General features: G+C 36.4%; 1 protein-coding gene across 5 annotated transcripts in view; it reads left to right on the top strand.

Annotated features, from left to right (window-relative positions):
- The window catches only part of syt1a (synaptotagmin Ia), a 310,241-nt gene that overhangs the window by 252,801 nt on the left and 39,844 nt on the right, over positions 1 to 17,596 (top strand). For 3 of the 5 annotated variants that reach the window (XM_088922846.1, XM_088922847.1, XM_088922845.1), the window contains 4 exons: positions 2,154 to 2,335; positions 7,009 to 7,131; positions 13,052 to 13,219; positions 14,171 to 14,338. In XM_088922846.1, the coding sequence (XP_088778972.1) occupies positions 2,154 to 2,335; positions 7,009 to 7,131; positions 13,052 to 13,219; positions 14,171 to 14,338 (641 nt within the window). The remainder of the gene's footprint in view (positions 1 to 2,153; positions 2,336 to 7,008; positions 7,132 to 13,051; positions 13,220 to 14,170; positions 14,339 to 17,596) is intronic. The other 2 variants (XM_088922848.1, XM_088922849.1) reach the window with 1 other exon arrangement.

The raw sequence follows: 17,596 nt of genomic DNA, 5'->3' as shown, positions 1-17,596 counted from the left end.
GGTTCAATGTAAGTTCTGTAGACTAAAATTATTGTTGTAGTACACACATTAAAAGAGTGGAGGTTTCTCAGGAAGCACTAAGAAAAAAAAGTTGTTTCTTCTTACATACTGTATGTCATCTGTGTTTTCCTCGAAGGTTAGCTTGTAATCAACAATAGTGCCTAGATACTGTATTTGTAATTGTTGACAATTTCAATTTCCTGCTCCTCAGTGACTATTGGTTTTACGCAGGTGGTTGCTTTCTGTAATCAATGATCATATCTTTGGTTTTAGACACATTAAGTTGAAGGAAAGAGTTGTTACCCCATTCAATAAAATAATATATTACAGGCCCATGATCAGTGTCTATGTTTTAGAGGAGACTGACAATGACAGAGTCATCAGCAAAGTTAATGATGTGTCTGTTCTGAAAAGGGCTCCCACAGCTGTCTGTATAGTATAAAGAAATGTATAGGATAGTGGACAGCACACAGCCCTGAGGAAACCAAGTAGAAGAACAAAGCTGCTCTGATATAAGACCATTTACCCTTACTCTTTGTGATCTGTTGGTCAAAAGGTCTAAGATCCAACCCACAATATTAAAGTCTAGATTAAAATTGAGAGTAATCTCTTCACTAACAATTTTGCATGGATGGTGTTAAAGGCTGATGAGAAATCTATAAATACAAGTCTGGTGTGTGTCTTAAGATCTTCTAGATGTGAATATAAGAGTTTCAATAATGTGAGACTTGCATCTTCAACTCCTCTTTTAGCCCTGTAGGAAAATTGCATGAGATGCAGTAGGTGCTCTGTCTGGTGGAGCACATGCCTTGTAGCAATTTTCCTTAATGACTTCATTACTAAAGAGATCAATGCCACTGGTCTGAAATCATTTAACATCTTGGAGGAATTGTGTTTTGCAACTGGTATAATTGTTGCCTGTTTTAAAATGTTGAAGTTCTGCTGTTCTGCTTTCTTCTAATTCTAAGATATTTGAAAATATAATGAAATACAGTACTGAACAGCACAGCACTTGACTTCCGTGCCTGCCCACTGATGTTATCAGGTCCAAGACTTTTTATGACTTGTTTTTTTCACACAAGTGTGTTGTGTATCAAATTCAACCTTGGTGAAAGCAGTGAGCTTTTCTCCAAGTTCCCTGATTTTTCCATTACAGTCAAGCTTGTCGAATCTAACGTAAATACTATGTAGTTCATCAGCAAGATTGTGTTTAATTTGTAACTTTTGTAGTGGTAATAGTTGTCGAAATGCCACCACCAAAGACAAATGATACCCCAGAGGGCTGAATAATCAATGCACAACTAACATGCTATGAAAAAGGGTGTCTGTATTGTAATAGTCTTCAAACAGACTGTCCAGGGAAGCATAAGAAAGGTTAACAGAATGCTTAGATGTGTCGTGAAAAGTGTAGAATGTAAATTGACAAAATGTGCTAGAAAATCTTGCAATGCATTGGTAAGACATAATTTAGAATATTGTTTTCAGTGTTCCTTTTCACATTGCAAAAAGAAGATTGCTGTCCTGGAATTTCAAAGAAAAGTGACCCATTAATGTGTGGTCTAATATACAGGAACTACATCTCTTCTCGCTTGAACAGAAGGGATTACGAGAAAATTTATTCACATTTTCAAATTCCTTGATGCATCCAGTACAGACAAACCAAAGGTTTACACATGTATTTCAAAGGGAGACACTGTAATCACTTAGAACAGGAGACACAAAACGTCATGAGGTATGGAATAAAATACCCCTTCAAGCTGTTCAAACTGACATTCTAGGTTCTTTTCAAACAGCAGCAGAACAAGATTTTAGGATGATATGACTAATTGCAATTGCTTGTAACCCTCCTGCTTTGCATCTACAACAATGAATGTAGCATTGCAATATTTAGACCGATTGCCTCAAATAATCCGGGAGAGATTCCCAGAATTAGATATATTATGAGATATTATGAGAATATATATATATTATATTATGAGAATGAGAATGTCGCAGGTGATTGAGGGAAAGGAGTTGTGAGTAGTGGTAACAAATTTAAACACCATCTTATTTTCATTGTAAACATGCTGTATGCTGTACATAATAGAATGTCTTGACCCTGATGTCTGTTTGAATGTTCAGTTTTCCAACTCTGTCTTTTTTCTTGTTTGCAGTGCCATCGTGGGCCATAATAGCCATAGCCATAGTTGCTGTCCTGCTGGTTCTTACGTGCTGCTTCTGCATCTGTAAGAAGTGTTTGTTCAAGAAAAAGAACAAGAAGAAAGGCAAAGAAAAGGGTGGAAAAAATGCTATTAACATGAAAGATGTCAAAGATCCAGGCAAAAATACAATGGAGGTAAAAACATTCTATTCCTGTTCTCGGTAACACTGTTTGACTATTGCTGATTTTTTTTATATTAACCTGTTTTTTTAATACACATTTTACAAGCTTCTGTAGGCTGTATACTGTGCAGTATGGCCTACAGAAGGGCCGTATACCATCAACATTTTAAGAATATGTTCATGTACTGTATTTCAAAAATTTCTGTGATCTAAATAATATTATATCTTACTTTTCTTTTTTATATTTTTTATATCGTGTCTTTAACTCGCTATTCTCACTGGTGAACTTCAAGAAAGTTTTCAGGCTCCGACCTGATGTAAAGAAATGTTCCCTATCACATATTAGTGCTTTCCCTTGATTGTATTTACAAGAGTAAAAGATGTACAGTCAGATCAAAAATGAATTAATGATGTGCGTAAAGCCCATTTATGGAAAGTGAGAACTAGAGCTAAGTGAAATTCAGATGAGAAAAGTTTAGCAACATTTTCTGTATTAACATACTGTATATAAACTTTACGATTTGCACACCACTGTTGTTTCATCAATCCTTGTAACAAAATATCTTTTGAATCCCATGTGTTGTTGTTACCCCTGATTTCTTGTCATATCTTCAGTTAAATTTCTACAGTATCTCAGCACCTGCAGATATGATGGGGGATCCCCATCTGTTCCTGTGGAGACTTTTGATCTGAAGAAAATGTTATGGCACGGGTGTCCAGTCCTGATCCTGGAAGGCCGGTGTGTCTGCAGATTTTCAATCCACTCAGGTCTTGACAGTTTGCAGCTGCTGGTTACTGGTTTAGCTGTACCAATTCAACAGCTTCTTCCAGCTCTTCAGGTGCTGCTGCTATAAAGAGCACTTACAAACCTGCAGAGTCACTGGCCTTCCAGGACCAGGATTGGTCCTAACAGTTCCTTTGTAAGAGTGTCTTAAACTTGAGTACATTTCTGGATGTATCTAGATTGTATTATATGTATATTTTACACCACTAAGCTAATAGTAAAAATTTGAGTCACTTAGTGCTTGTTTGTGAAGACGAGATCCTGAAAGTATTTGGAATTAACCCTCCCTATATGTCTTAATACAGTACCTACTGTATACTGTATTTGTTGTACTTAAACATTACTTCCGTCTTTATCCTAGTAAATCCCAAAGGACTGGAACAAAATTAAGGGAAAAGATAGCAGTTCCCCTTTGTTATATAGGGGAAAAGGGAAAGAAATATGTGAAAACAGTAGGAATTGTGTTTGAAAAAGAAATGTCTAATAAGTTGTAATACACTATTGATAGCCAACAACAAAAAGGCCACATTATAAAAGTCATCTTCACAAGCCCAATAATCCATATTATTTTTTATTCAGATGTGGCACTTGCTCTATGGGATGTAGTTGGCACTGTTTGAGAAATAACAAGCCACAAAATGGAACACAAAATGCTAGGAATACAGTTGCACACATTATGTAAGGTTTTGACTGCTGTCATGTTTAGTATTAGCCAGTTGTATGAGTAGCCCTTAGTATTTTACCAGAAGCTGGGTTACACATAATGCCATGTGAAGTCTGAATACCATGAAAATGTCCTTTCTTCAGTGTATGTTGTTTCACCCTTGACTTTTATTACAGTGACAATTTCCAATAGCTGCACAACTGTTTCTGACAGTTTGGACATGTTTGTTTTGTTTAAACATTGCAATGAAGTACGCTATGTTTGTACCTACTGTTCACCTGTGGTTAAGTGTAAAGCTACACTTTTCACAGGGACTTTTGGAAACCAGTTTCATTCCAGTTGGGAAGCACTGTTCTGCATGTTATTTGGTTCTGCTCAAAGAATGGTTGTACTCGTATGTGTTATAATATTAAGTGTGGTATTAACCTGGAGAAATGACTGAAGTTAATTACATTAAGTAGAAAATTAATTGAGCCTTTCCTTTCAGTGAAAGAGGAAGTTTTATTTTTCATGGACACTTTAATCTACTCCCAACTCACTCCTTATTTCTTTTTTTTTGCACTCCACATGTATCAGAAGGGCTTACATTAACATACTACTGAGAGCACAAATATCAAAATCCAGGCAGTGAAAAGGTGCATTGGTTCTGAAACTGTTTTGTGAGTTTTTTTAACTTATGTGGAGCTGTGCGATTGTGTTGTAATAATTTGATGAAAAATATGAGAACTTGTTGCATTATTAACCTGCCCCAAAATTGCAGCCTGCTAAGGAAATTTACAGTTAGCATATTTTCAGAAATTTAGATTTTCACAAAACCTATTCCATTTACAGTATGTACTGCATTTAATGCAGAGTATACATGTTTTTTGGGGGGCAAACCAGTATGTACAATGAGAAATTTCTATCCAAAAAAGAACTTTGTGAAGTGCAGTGGGAAATACATGTTTTCATGTTTAATTCAAGAATGTCTCTTCTTTTTTGTACGTTAAGGTGTAATTAAATTTTACTTGGAAAAAAACTATTCATATATCCTCTGTAAATTAAACATTCAATTCACTTTTTTCTGTTTAAAAGATTTACAGCATAAGTTGACTTTTAGAATTGTTCCTTGTACTCCTAACACCTACTGTAGCTGAAATGGTCGAATTTCTCCTACATTTGAGACTGCAAGCCCTCCATCACCCTGTATTTACATACACAAAAGCAAATTTACTAACAAAAAAGTAAAATAACTTGTGGAGAAAGTCTTTTATTTCTGTGTCCAAGGGCATGTTCAAGATTCAAGTATCTGAATGAAGTTCAAGTAGGCTTCATTTGGTCCACAAAATGATTTCTAAACGGATTACTACTAACAACGGTTGGTGGTGTTTCTCAGTATCTCTCACTAATATAAAGGCAACAATGCATACCCACAGGCCAATAATTAAAAATAGGATATAGGCTACCTGGAAAATCAGACCCATAATCCATGGCACTCAAGGAGTCATTTCTCATGGTATGCCCAGATTACTGTGTTAACACTTGTGTGTGGTTGTTTTAATTTTTGTTTCTTCCTTCTATGTCCTCCTTATCTGTGTTGTGTCTGATGACTGTTCTGGATTGCCAATGGCGGTAGGTTTTTGCTTGCTGTTGGACCTTCTTAGCCTGCTGCTCTCTGACGTATAGCTTCCTGACAGCAGTTTCTCCTCAGTAAAAACATATGTATAATTATATATACTCTACAAACATGCTTATATATGTATAAATATACATATATAACAGTGACACGCTTCAAAAAGGATGAACCAAATTGATCCTCTCTCCTTATAGAAACTGTAGAAGTTTACTTTGCTGTGAAGGTCTGATCTTTTTGTACAGAAAAGGACCAGCTGAGACAGTATACTGCAAACTCGTTAACATTTAACAACGGGAAATAGCTATGAATTTACTGTTTCAGTGAGAGATGTAAAAGTATTTATGATAAATATGTAGTAAGAAGATACAATATCAGTAATATGCAGGAAGAGAATTCTTCCGTTCCTGAGATGAAACAGAGCCTGTTATTTAAGATACTGTCTCAATCAGTTTGGCATTTTGCTTGAGGCAGTATAATAAACAACCAAAGGCATTTGACTTCAGTTTGGTACTTCTTCAGCTACAAAGATTAAAAGAGTTCATACTTGAGTGTCCATGCAGACAGTGCTTATTAATAGCTGGTTCTGTGCTGGATGGCGTGGTATGAAACAGTACTCTGTTAAAGCTGAGTAGCATCTAAAATCCACGGGGACAATTAGAACAGAGAACCTTGACGAGGGATTAGTTTGTAAAGCCACTGACAGCTTAAGCAGATTTTGTTCTTAATAATTTTATCTTTTACTTCTGCCCCTTGCTGTATATTCACCATGTGCCACTCAACTATATTTTCCAAGCACCCTTCCCTAGAATTAATTGGCACAAATAGTTGTACGAGCAGACAGAGAGAGAGAGACGTAAAACTCTCACACAGGGGTGACAGTAACCATTTCTTTTTTTTTATCAAAACATCAATTTTGTTCAGCCTTTGCTTTCACTCCAGCAGCCTGGAATTAAGACAAACAGAAGCGTATACATCTTCCCTGTAATGAAACCTTCTGCTGGCATGATGCTTACAGCTTTCATACTCATGGTAACACAAGCAGCTGAGGTCTAAGACATTGCAATTCTATTACAACTGCCATCTGGGGAAAACACCACTTTAAGCACCCTTTTGGAGTAAGAGAAGGCACTGCATGCCTGACCAATATCTAACATTTCATGAACTCTTTGGCACTGAATGAGCTTAGTGATATGTAGTTTTAACTGCATGCTTTCTCAAACAGTTGTCTTCCAGACATGATTAGTGGGGAACATGCTTACAGTAAATACCATCTTGACATTTCCCTTCTGATTTTTTTTTGTCAGACCATTTCAGCTGTCTGTTCGAAAATATATCCAGGGAATCATGTTTTGTTTTGTTTTTTTAAAGCTAAATTAATTTGCCTTTTAGAACCTTTTTTGTTGTGTAGCTGCTTGGCAATTTTAAAACAAATCAAGAAGAGTCAGTTCCATGCTCAATGATAAAGGATTCTGTGCATGTTGTGATATCAACAAGGTCACTTAGTGCTTGCTCCCAGTAGCTGCATTTGGAAGGGGACTCGAGGTATTACAGTAGCGAAAGCCTGGGTCTGGCTCAGGTTTCAGGATATAAACTGACTCCAGTGGTCTCTGTTTGACTCTACAGCCTATAAAGGATGATGATGCTGAGACAGGGCTGACTGATGGAGAGAAGGAGGATGAACCCAAAGAGCAAGAGAAGCTGGGGAAATTACAATACTCCTTGGATTACAATTTCACAGACAACACTGTAAGTAACCTCTGTCTGTTCTGACACTTCTTTTTATGAATGAAGAGGTTAGGCTGGGGGCAGCATCCGCATGAGGGCTGCAAAAGGAACATGTTGAGGTTAATTGCTTACTGAAACGTAGAAAGAGAAAACGCAATTTTGCGGCTGTTGAGCCATCTTCAGGTGTGTGATTGGTATTTCTGTTTAATTATATACTGTATACTGTGCAATTGCCAGTCTTGACCCATTCAACCAAGTCTGTGACTCACCTGACACAGGAGACTTCAATGGCACTGGATGTTCTGTGGAGATAACATGACCTTAACAGTCTCATCTTACACACTGACTGCTGGTAGAATACAATACAATAATCATTTTTGTCTGATTTCACAGACGTTTGTTTTGCATCCAAGCACCTATGTTTTACACACAGAGAGACTATCAAAAAACCTACAAAAATTACAAATAAACATTAAAAAATAAATATATAGCATTACATGAAAGACATGAACCCATATATTGTCATTACGCACAGCTCCTATGGGACTCCATGCAGGTTACCAGAACATGGACCTTAACCTCCCCCTCAATCACCCTAAGTCCCTTTAATTGCACAATACTTCTCATTTTTGCACGTGAACTAATTGCACTTGCCCATAAACCAATTCACCTTTATTGTGAACTCAAGTAGTTTGATTGAATGTGGGATAAAGGAAATCCTCATTTTGTTAAAGTCTGCATTGATGGACACTAAAACGTGTACACTACAGGCTTTTCCTAGGATTTTCAGTTGTAGCCTTCATTTACTGTACATATATGTAAGAAAGTCACAGCGAGTTGTAGAGAGTTGCAGCATGCGCCCGTTACCGTCAGTTGTGTAGTGTGACACCCCCAGCAACTCAGTCATAGTGCTCTTAACAGCCCCTACGACTCTGGTTTGACTTTCTCGTAGCCAGTCACAAGTCGTACGGGTGTGCTCTTGTGTCTGCGACAGTTACAGCCAATGAGAGCTCAACCGGAAGTACAATGTATACAATGCGGCTGCAAGGAAAGAAAGAAAGCGAGTGTTCTGGACTGTGCAAATGGAGGAGAGGCTTGTCGAACACTGGAGCCAGCACAGATGTCTGTTCGATGTTTCGTGTTTGTCATTTGTTTATTTTCGTGTGGTGCTCCTCCTCTTATTCAGGTGTGCTCCATGTTGATTGGCTGCCAAAATGAGGCGACCTCGTGGTACTTTTGAGCGGCAATACGAGATTTGGAAACGTGATGAAAAGTCGTGATGGAATTGTGTAATTAGTCACCCCCTGCGATTGCTAGTTGTATAATTTGAGACCGTCTAGAGCAGAAAAGGCAGCGAGATTCAGCAACTGCTGTCGTTAAATTTGACATGCTCTCTGACTAGAAGTCGTGTCGAGTCATGTAGTGTGACGCCGGCTTTATCTTCACTCCCCACCAACCTCTGAACCTCAGAAGCAGTTCCCAGCCATGTGAATCGATACATTTTTTTTATTTTTGTGCATTAAAATGAAAGGTTTCTATTTTTACCTTTAATGCACAGATTACTGCTTCCTGCCGTATAAGTATGTACTGTAGTATGTACTACACCTTGAAAGCAAATCTATGGTGGAAGATCCCACTACAGCAAAAGCTATCTACAGTACATTCTACCTAATTTAAATTTAGAGTGATTTATATATGTACAAGAGAAAATAAATGTCTTAATCCTGAATGCCATCTAACAGATAATAGAACCTCTGTCTGGAGCTGCTGTCTTGAGGCAAGGTTGGCATTCAACAATAAACAAGCAGTTTCAAAATAATAATTTGATGTTTATAACAGAAAACTAAGTTCATTGGCCCTGTTTGTTTCTTACAGTAAAATGGATTCTTCAGCTAAATTGGTTAGCCAGTGTATAGTCATTGTGTATAGTTCTGCAACCCAGTATACTGTAGAATATCATAGAAACACTACTTTATATCCAGCCATAACAATCTGGAAAAATCTTTACTGTATACATGTATCTCATTTAGATTATCATGTTATCTGACATGGACAAAAACAGCTTAAGATGAAAAATATGATGAAGGATGTGAAGTGTTATTTATGTCTTTTATGAATATTTCATGATATTTTGCATGCCTATGACAGTTAACACTGCAAAAACCATTAAATCTTTTTTTTAAGTAATTTTTTCAACAGCATATACAACATGTAGTGTTTTTTTGGTCGAGTTGCATAGGCAACTAATCCTGAGCAAAAAAAAATATGTGGCCCTAAATCCAATGAAGTGTGCTTAGTCCTGCATTATAACATTTCAAAGGACTCCAAACTGTGTCAGAAAAGCAGCTGGAGAGGTAAATGTAGATGGAATAGAAAGAATAAAGACTGGGAATTGGAAAATGCCATCAGCACGACCTACTTTTAGCGGCATGCTCTGACGGGTTCCTGCATCTTCAGGGTTCACGTTTAAATTGCTCTGAATTACCTGTCTGGGAGGGCTGATGGAAGATACTTTGAACCAGTGTGAGGCTGAACAGTTGTGCTCTGGCTCTGCCTTTAATAGAGGACTTAAGGGAGTAGCTAAGTCTTTCCTTTGCTTCTCCTACATGACTACACACAAGAGGAGTGAATTTATGAAAAAGGAAAATAAATGCCCTTAATGGTTATGGCATGTTTATTGTGCATTCCTTAAATTCTAAATACAACCTTTAAAGTTCAAAGCCTAGATGTGTGGCTGGTATTTCCCTGTTTATCTGTGAAATAAGTGTGCAAAGCACCTGATAAATTATGCCAAAACTATACTGTATACAGTATCTTCAAACAGATCGAAACATTCCCTTTTTTGCCGAGGCTTTTAGCTTTTCAGAATATGTTGTTCTGTTATAAGATCCATGCTGAGGTATTTCCCAGTACATGTATGCAACTGATCAATGTGCTGTTTTTTTTTCATGGGCAGTTTTAGAAAAAAGCCCTTTTATCACTCACTGCGATTAGTATTCCAACTTTCACATTAGTGGGGTGCATTTCTAAACAAAAATCATGTGCAGTGCTCTGTTGACCTTTTCTAAATGGTCATACTCATTTTCTCGGCAAATAAAGGAAAGGAACAATGGTGTTCTGGGTGTTTTCTTTATTTTAAAACCGCATAATGTTTGTCTAACCTGCATACTAGGACTGCCTAGAATTAATCTCCCAGATTTCTGTTTCTTTGGACGGTGTTTCTCTTCCTCCGCGCCTGTTCTCACATGTTCTTTTTTTTGTTCCACTCCTCTTTGTTTCATATTCCTGCTCCCTTCCTCTTCACCCCTCACACCCTAAACGTTGTGTTTTTCCTTCTCTTTCTCCTTTTCAGCCAGTTATAGTAAGAAGTAGAAGTTAAATCCTTGGATTTACTTACTATAACCCTTATAATCATGCGTTTTCACAATTCTAGGGAGATAAATCTAAATCTCACAAGCTTGCTGCACTGCTATTTAATTCAATACAATCCCCAAATGCCAAACTGAGCTAGGGTAAACTGTACCTCTGCACCACTAAGAGAATCCACTAGCATATAAACCTCTGCTGTTCTTGCTTCACTTTTACAGTCAAATATTCACTATTTTTTGTAGAATTCAATCAGCATGTGTCATTCAGAAATTCTTTCAGCCTACTGAACTAAAGATCACGTGTTGTGTAATAACTCTACAGTATATAGCACATACAGTATGCATGCAGTGTAAAATCTTTTAAAGGATAACAACCTGTAATTATATGAAACATCACTTATGCATATTAGTATAAAAGTATATGTTATTAGAGTGAATGCATTAAATAAAATAGAATATGACTTGTGAATTGCTTAATTTCTGATAGAAGAGAAATGTGGAGGTTCTCCCAGAAGTTTTATTCATGGATTTGAGTTTATTTTTTATTAAAGTATTGAACCTATTACCTAAAATGTTTTTTTTATTTTACTTATTAGTCCATGCTTTATTTCTTAACCAAAACATGTCAATTATAGTCTTGTAATTAAAAGCACCTTAAGCACCGTTCTTGAGAAGGCTCAATTAAGATGGTCATTTTAAGATTAATACAGATAATGTCAATTATCTGGGATTAATTATCAGACACAGAGTTCAAACTGGACATTAAGGTTATATCTTAAATGGAGGGAAGAAATCTTGCATTATATTGAATGTTTTGAAACATAAATCGTAGTTGTTAAATTCTCGAAAAAATATAATTCTGCGTTGAGTGAAAAGCCTATGTTTTATTGTATATGGCTGACAGTGTAAAACAACACATAGGCTTTTAAATGTTTTTTTTAAGGTATGCTATAACAACAGAACAGTTGTCTTGAATTATAAAGCAACATAAAATAGCACTTTTTTTCTGTTTGGCTATACAGCATATCTAATTATAAAATAATGGCTTTAATGCAAGTACAATAAAAATGACCCCTTTCTGTTCTGAGAGCCTTCTACCAGTCTTTTTTACTCCATTCTTTGGGATTTTCTCCTTGGTATATTTCATGCATTTGTCATTATCTTTAGAAAATTATTTTGCATGTATCATCAACTTTTATCTCAAGGATCTGTTTCCCTTTCTTTACTCAAGATGTCCTTAATTCCAGATTTGCTTTTTTTCTGAATTACCTGTACAGTATACTGTATGTACAGCAGTTGTCCTTATGATAGAAACTACAGTACAGAAGCATTGTAATTCATGAGGCATTTTTCCCCACATTTTCTTTCCTTTTTTGCCTTATATATCTGTCACTATAGTTAAAGTAAATGTTTTCAATTGGAATGTACACTAATACTGTATCTAATACTGTATCTACTTACAGTTGTATTTCACATACTGTATGTTTTTGTGTTTGTTGTGTGTATATACAGTACAGTACGAATTTCTGAAATTTAGTTGTCTGTACTTTAGACTTGTGTCTGCGAGGATGCAGGAGCTCTCCACAGCACTCAATTACTGGAACCTCCCAAATTGGAACTTGATGTCCGTGTGATAGGAATCTGATTGAGCGATTTTCAGAGTCCAGAAATCTGAAGAGTGTGATCTGAGACTGGCACGTCAATCAGTCAGTTTAGCTTCCTGGTGTGGCTGTCACTTACAGATTGACAAGACATTTTAGTTATCTGAGGAAAAAGATACTGACCTTCTCAGTCTTAAGACAGACTTGTTTCTGGTTTATTGTGAAAGAATTGAATTTTTTTTGAAAGGTGCAAACTGAAAGTCAAACTGCTATCGTTACCCTTAGAGAATTGTAATGCATTGCAATGACATTCCAAACATAATGTGGAAGTCCCTAGTTTTATTCAAGAATCTGACCCTGCTTTAATTAGTTTTTGTCCATTCTATGCTTCATTCAACTTACTCTTTGCCTGTGGAGTACACTTTTGTACTTGTTTTTCTTGTGCCGCTGGGTACGTTTTGAAAATGTCTTGACAGCTATTTTTAAACTAGCTTATGAAAATGATTCTCAAACCAGAATGCCAGAGGCTTTGTTAGGGAGATTCAAAGGCACTATATGAAGCCAATGTTCCTCTACTGTAAGTACCTACAGTAACAAAGGCTTTGAGACATCTTCTCGGATGTTGTTTTCCTGCAATAATTTGCTTGCCCTATCAAAACAAAAGCAGTCACATCAATGCCTTACATATAATGGGATACCCAGGAAGTAAGAATCAAAACAGTAAAATTCATACAACGGTATCATGGAAAAGCTACTTTTTAATTGCACTTAATGTGGCTGGGAAAAGCAATCTGTGTAATTCATTTAATTAAAACACAGTAGGGCTTAAAAATCCACTTCATATTAATGACAATTAATCCAAAGGTGTAAACCCCAGGTTGTTAATCGTCTATGAAAACAGCTAAAATACGATTCTTGTATTTTTGTTTGCAGTAAGTAATCTTAAGGCTCTCCTATTGTGGTTTCTTCCAGCTCATTGTGGGGATTATTCAAGCAGCAGAACTCCCTGCTTTGGACATGGGTGGGACCTCTGATCCTTATGTGAAGGTTTTCCTGCTCCCTGACAAAAAGAAGAAATTTGAGACTAAAGTCCACAGAAAGACTCTCAACCCCTGCTTCAATGAACAGTTTACTTTCAAGGTATGGTTTGAAAAGATCTAACTGAATCCTGTATATATTGTCATTTTAAACATGTCATATAAAATATCTTTTGCAAATTGCATGTGACAAAATTATATTATCTCAAGAATCGGCATCCCATTTCATACCTATTTGTGTTTTTTACAGAAATCGACAGGTTTTTAATAGCAGATGGGTTTTTTTCCCTTTGTTTGCCGATCAGTAAAAATACAAAAATGATTAAAACCTGTTACATGATTTGTTCTTTACAGCAACAAGCAGCTGGTGCATTAAAAGAACGTCTGTGTGCTTCATAGAAATAACATTGTGTGCCAAAAAGTAAACATATCACTGCACTCTAAAGACAGAAGCATTTATAGAAATGGATATTACCCCCAAATGAATTGATATTATAGTGCCTTGTATATAAATCTAAAATTGCTACCCAGAGTGTGTAATTAAGTTATCAGTCTTACATTGTTAACAGAATACAGGTGCCTGCCTTCACTGGTTTATTCGTAACATATGCTAAGGGAAGGCTGAACATTTGCCAATATGGTTAATGTTAGCAAATTTTGCTAATGCAGCTGTGAGCAGTTAAAATAGACACATTTTAACACTGTTTCCAAGATCCATCATGAGTGCCTTCAGTATAATCAAGTGCAATGACATCAAGGACAAAGTAGAAGCCATGGTCTTATCTGTGTTCCCACCAGTTGCAACAATTTGAGGCCATATAGAAGTAAATCCTTACACATTTTAGTGGAGGAAACAGCCCAATCATAAGTAATCAGTCATCAAATCTCTTATAGAAAAAAAAAACCTCTATAGTTATTACTTGGATTTCTGGTTGATAATGCTCCTAACATTCAATCTTACCAGCACGACATCTCAAAGAGCCAGACAAATTGATTTATCACAGTCAGACAGCTCACTGTGTGCCCTTTTCGATCCCTCTTTTCTCTTCTTCAGGTGCCCTATGCTGAACTAGGAGGGAAAACTCTGGTTATGACAGTTTACGACTTTGATCGTTTCTCGAAGCACGATGTCATTGGGGATGTTAAAGTGCCTATGAACACCGTTGACTTTGGTCATGTGACAGAGGAATGGCGAGACCTTCAGAGTGCTGAAAAAGAAGAGGTATGAAATTCTCTTAAGTGAACATTTTTTCACACCACAAGAAGTGTTCATGAAAATCATTTTGAGGAAGAGAAAAACTCGTTATACAGTATATTTAGTAGAAAATCCCTTTACTACGACAAAGTTACTCTTTTAACCGGGCAACACCTTCAATAAACCACCATGTACAGTATGTTGACTTTAGCTAGAATTACATTGACACATTTTTTTTTTCTTTTTTGGGCATTTGTTGAACAAGGACAAAAACCGTATAGTATAGCTTCATTATCTTCCGAAGATGAACTGCAAAAGAAAATATCACACAACATGCAACCTGCAGCTATTAATAAAAATGTTATCGTATAAGGGAATGTTATTATGGAAATTCCATTATTACATGATTTGGAATAAATGGAAGAAATTAAAGTCATTACATACATATGTGAATAATAAAATGTACATTTCTTTTGGCACTAAATTAACATGACTATGTTTTTCCCTTTCTGAAAGTGTAACCCGACTTTCTGATTTTCATTGTTTATTTTTAGTTCTTAAATGTAAATTCTAAATGGGATAGTGGGCCTGAATGAAGCTGTCACATAATGAAGTCATTAGAAACAGCTTTACCATTTCATATGTAAATATATTAAGATGACTGATAATTCTATGCAACAAGAAATATAATGTGTACATAAATTGGACAAATGACTCTATTAGAAATGGAACTGTTCTATGAATTATGCACTTTCCTAAATATTATTGTACTTTTTCTCAGCAGCTACTTATCATCATTATACATACTGATTACTTTTAATGTAATTATTTTAAGTTGAAGAAACAAGTAGTAACAGATATGTCAATTTGATATCCATCAAATACAGTGCTAATATTGAGCAATAATTTAAAACACTTGCCGAAATTAATTAACTTTCCATTTAAATTAGTGGTATACAAATTGGTTTTTATTTAAACAATGCAACTTGCCCCTTAGGGGCAATGAAGACAAGAAAAGGTGTTATTTATCTGAATTACTGTTACCCTGCCTTTTTATTTTCAATTAATTAGCGTATTCCTTAGTTAAACTATAAGGGAAAGAACAAGGTAATCTGAAAGATAGGGAAATAAACATCAATGTGATTTGCTTTAAATTCCAAAAAAAGTAATTTAAATGTATTTAAAATATTTTTTATTCTGTTTGAAACCAACACATTTTTAAATACATTGCAGTTATTGCTTTTCTTTACATCAGAGAAGTGGAAACAGACCTCTCAAGCAGCATTTTAAATTACATCCCTTTTGGGTTTAGATGATTTTCTTTACTCATGCAGAATTTTTATTTTATTTGTCTGTGAGTGTCTATTAATGCTATTTTTCCCTCTGTTCTGTGGTGTCACAGGTAATATTGTTATTAACATGCTGCTCAGAGTTAAATTAATTTCACTTTGTTTGCTGAGCTGCTTTAACCTGGGTGGCATTTAGCAGTATTATCGGGCAAAAGACGAATGAAGTCAATTGGTATAAAGCAATGAGATGCAATCATTAGAGCATAGCCACCAGCTGCTGCAGGTTCAGCTGACAGAAAGTTGAAAATGTCACTGAAAGATTGTATTTTATTTTTTATGTATTTGAGTAATGAAAATATTTGTTGAATTTCTGAAAGAAGATTCTACATTCATTTCCACATTGTGATTAATGGAGAAACAAAGTCACCTTTCCTGGCTTAATCTATGACCTCAAGTACTCAGTAAGAAGACTCTGACTCTCATCAGTTTCAATGAGTCTAATGTGTCTTATTATCTGAGAGGCAACTGATTGAAAGCATTTTTTAGACTTGATAACACTGAAGAGGCACTTTGGAAATGGACTAATGATTGCAATGACTTCCAATCTCCAGTCCCTGTTCACCAGAGAATCTTTTTGAAGTATTCCTATTTATTTTTGTTTGTTCCTGTTTTAGATTTTTTTTCCCCCTTGTGAATCCTTAACAAGAATTAGGACAGTGCTTGGTAACTGGGAAGTCCTCTTTTTTTGTAAATCTGTTTGTGGGCTGTATGACTTCAAAAAGCTTAATGTAGCTATTGTGCAGGTAACAGTGAATGAGAGACACCAAATACACTATATTGAAAGCAAAGTTTGTGTCATGCATTAATTAAGCTAATAACATCCCTGCATTCCTAGTGCTAATTTTGACAAGCATTCAGTGGCTGCAAGACCTCAGTAATTTTGTAAGAGAAGTGAGTGGTGGGGCCCAGGCTATTCATGAACAAAAGGTAACAGTGGACAGACGTATACTGCCAAAGTGCACCAGTCAGCTCACCACACATCAGCTATTAGTGGAAAGGAGTACAGAGTTACTGAAGCCAATTCATAGATGGGGATTATTAGGACGCCAAGACCAATAAAGGCAAGGGGGAAATCTGGCCAGGACGCCAGGGTAACAACCTTACTCTTTTCAATGACCACAGAGAATTACGACCTTGGTTTTATGTGTCATCCAAGGGACTGCCCCCCTTTTTTACAGTATAGTGTCCCCATCGCTATACTGGGGCATTAGGACCCACACAGACCGCAGGGTGAGCGCCCCCTGCTGGTCCCACTAACACTTCTTCTAGCAGAAAGGTACTGATGAGGCTCACACTTGCTTAGCTTCAGTGGGCTGCCAGTTGTGAGTTGCAGGATTATATACTGTAGATGCTGCTGATACTCCAGAATTATGATATACTGTGTATATCCATTAATTCAAACTGTGAGACAAAAAAGGAACAACTGTTGATCAATTAACTGCCAATTTCAACTTAGAATGTGAGTATCCAGTTTCAAAAGCAGTCTCCATCATCTACTGTAGCGATGCATGTTTTTGAGTCCAGTGATGTCAAGAGCACAGGCAATCGACAACCAAGTGGACATTTTCTTCTTAAACAAACCAATGCACATGTAGTGCCAACCTGACAAGCCAGTGCTAGTTTCTACTTAAGGTGCTTCATGATCATCTTCACGCCAGGTTGTAGCAGTTTCTTCCAGGATGACAGCGCCCTCATCCACAGAGCACATGTGGTCTCCTAATACTTTGATGAGGATGAGACTGATATTTTCCATATGTCATGGCTTTTCTTGGTCACCAGATCTGATATATCAGATCTGATACAGTATATAATCAAGCAATTGTGGGATGTTCTGGATCAAAGCCAGCTTTCTCACCCTCTGTCAACCAGACATGAATTGATTGATTTTCTCATAAAGGTTGTACTTTGAAATCCTAACAGTAATAAAGCTTGAAGA

Source organism: Atractosteus spatula, chromosome 8, assembly GCF_055471065.1.
Source record: "Atractosteus spatula isolate fAtrSpa1 chromosome 8, fAtrSpa1.hap1, whole genome shotgun sequence".
In the NCBI taxonomy this organism is placed as follows: Eukaryota; Metazoa; Chordata; class Actinopteri; order Semionotiformes; family Lepisosteidae; genus Atractosteus; species Atractosteus spatula.
This window is presented reverse-complemented; position numbering and strand designations above follow the sequence as displayed.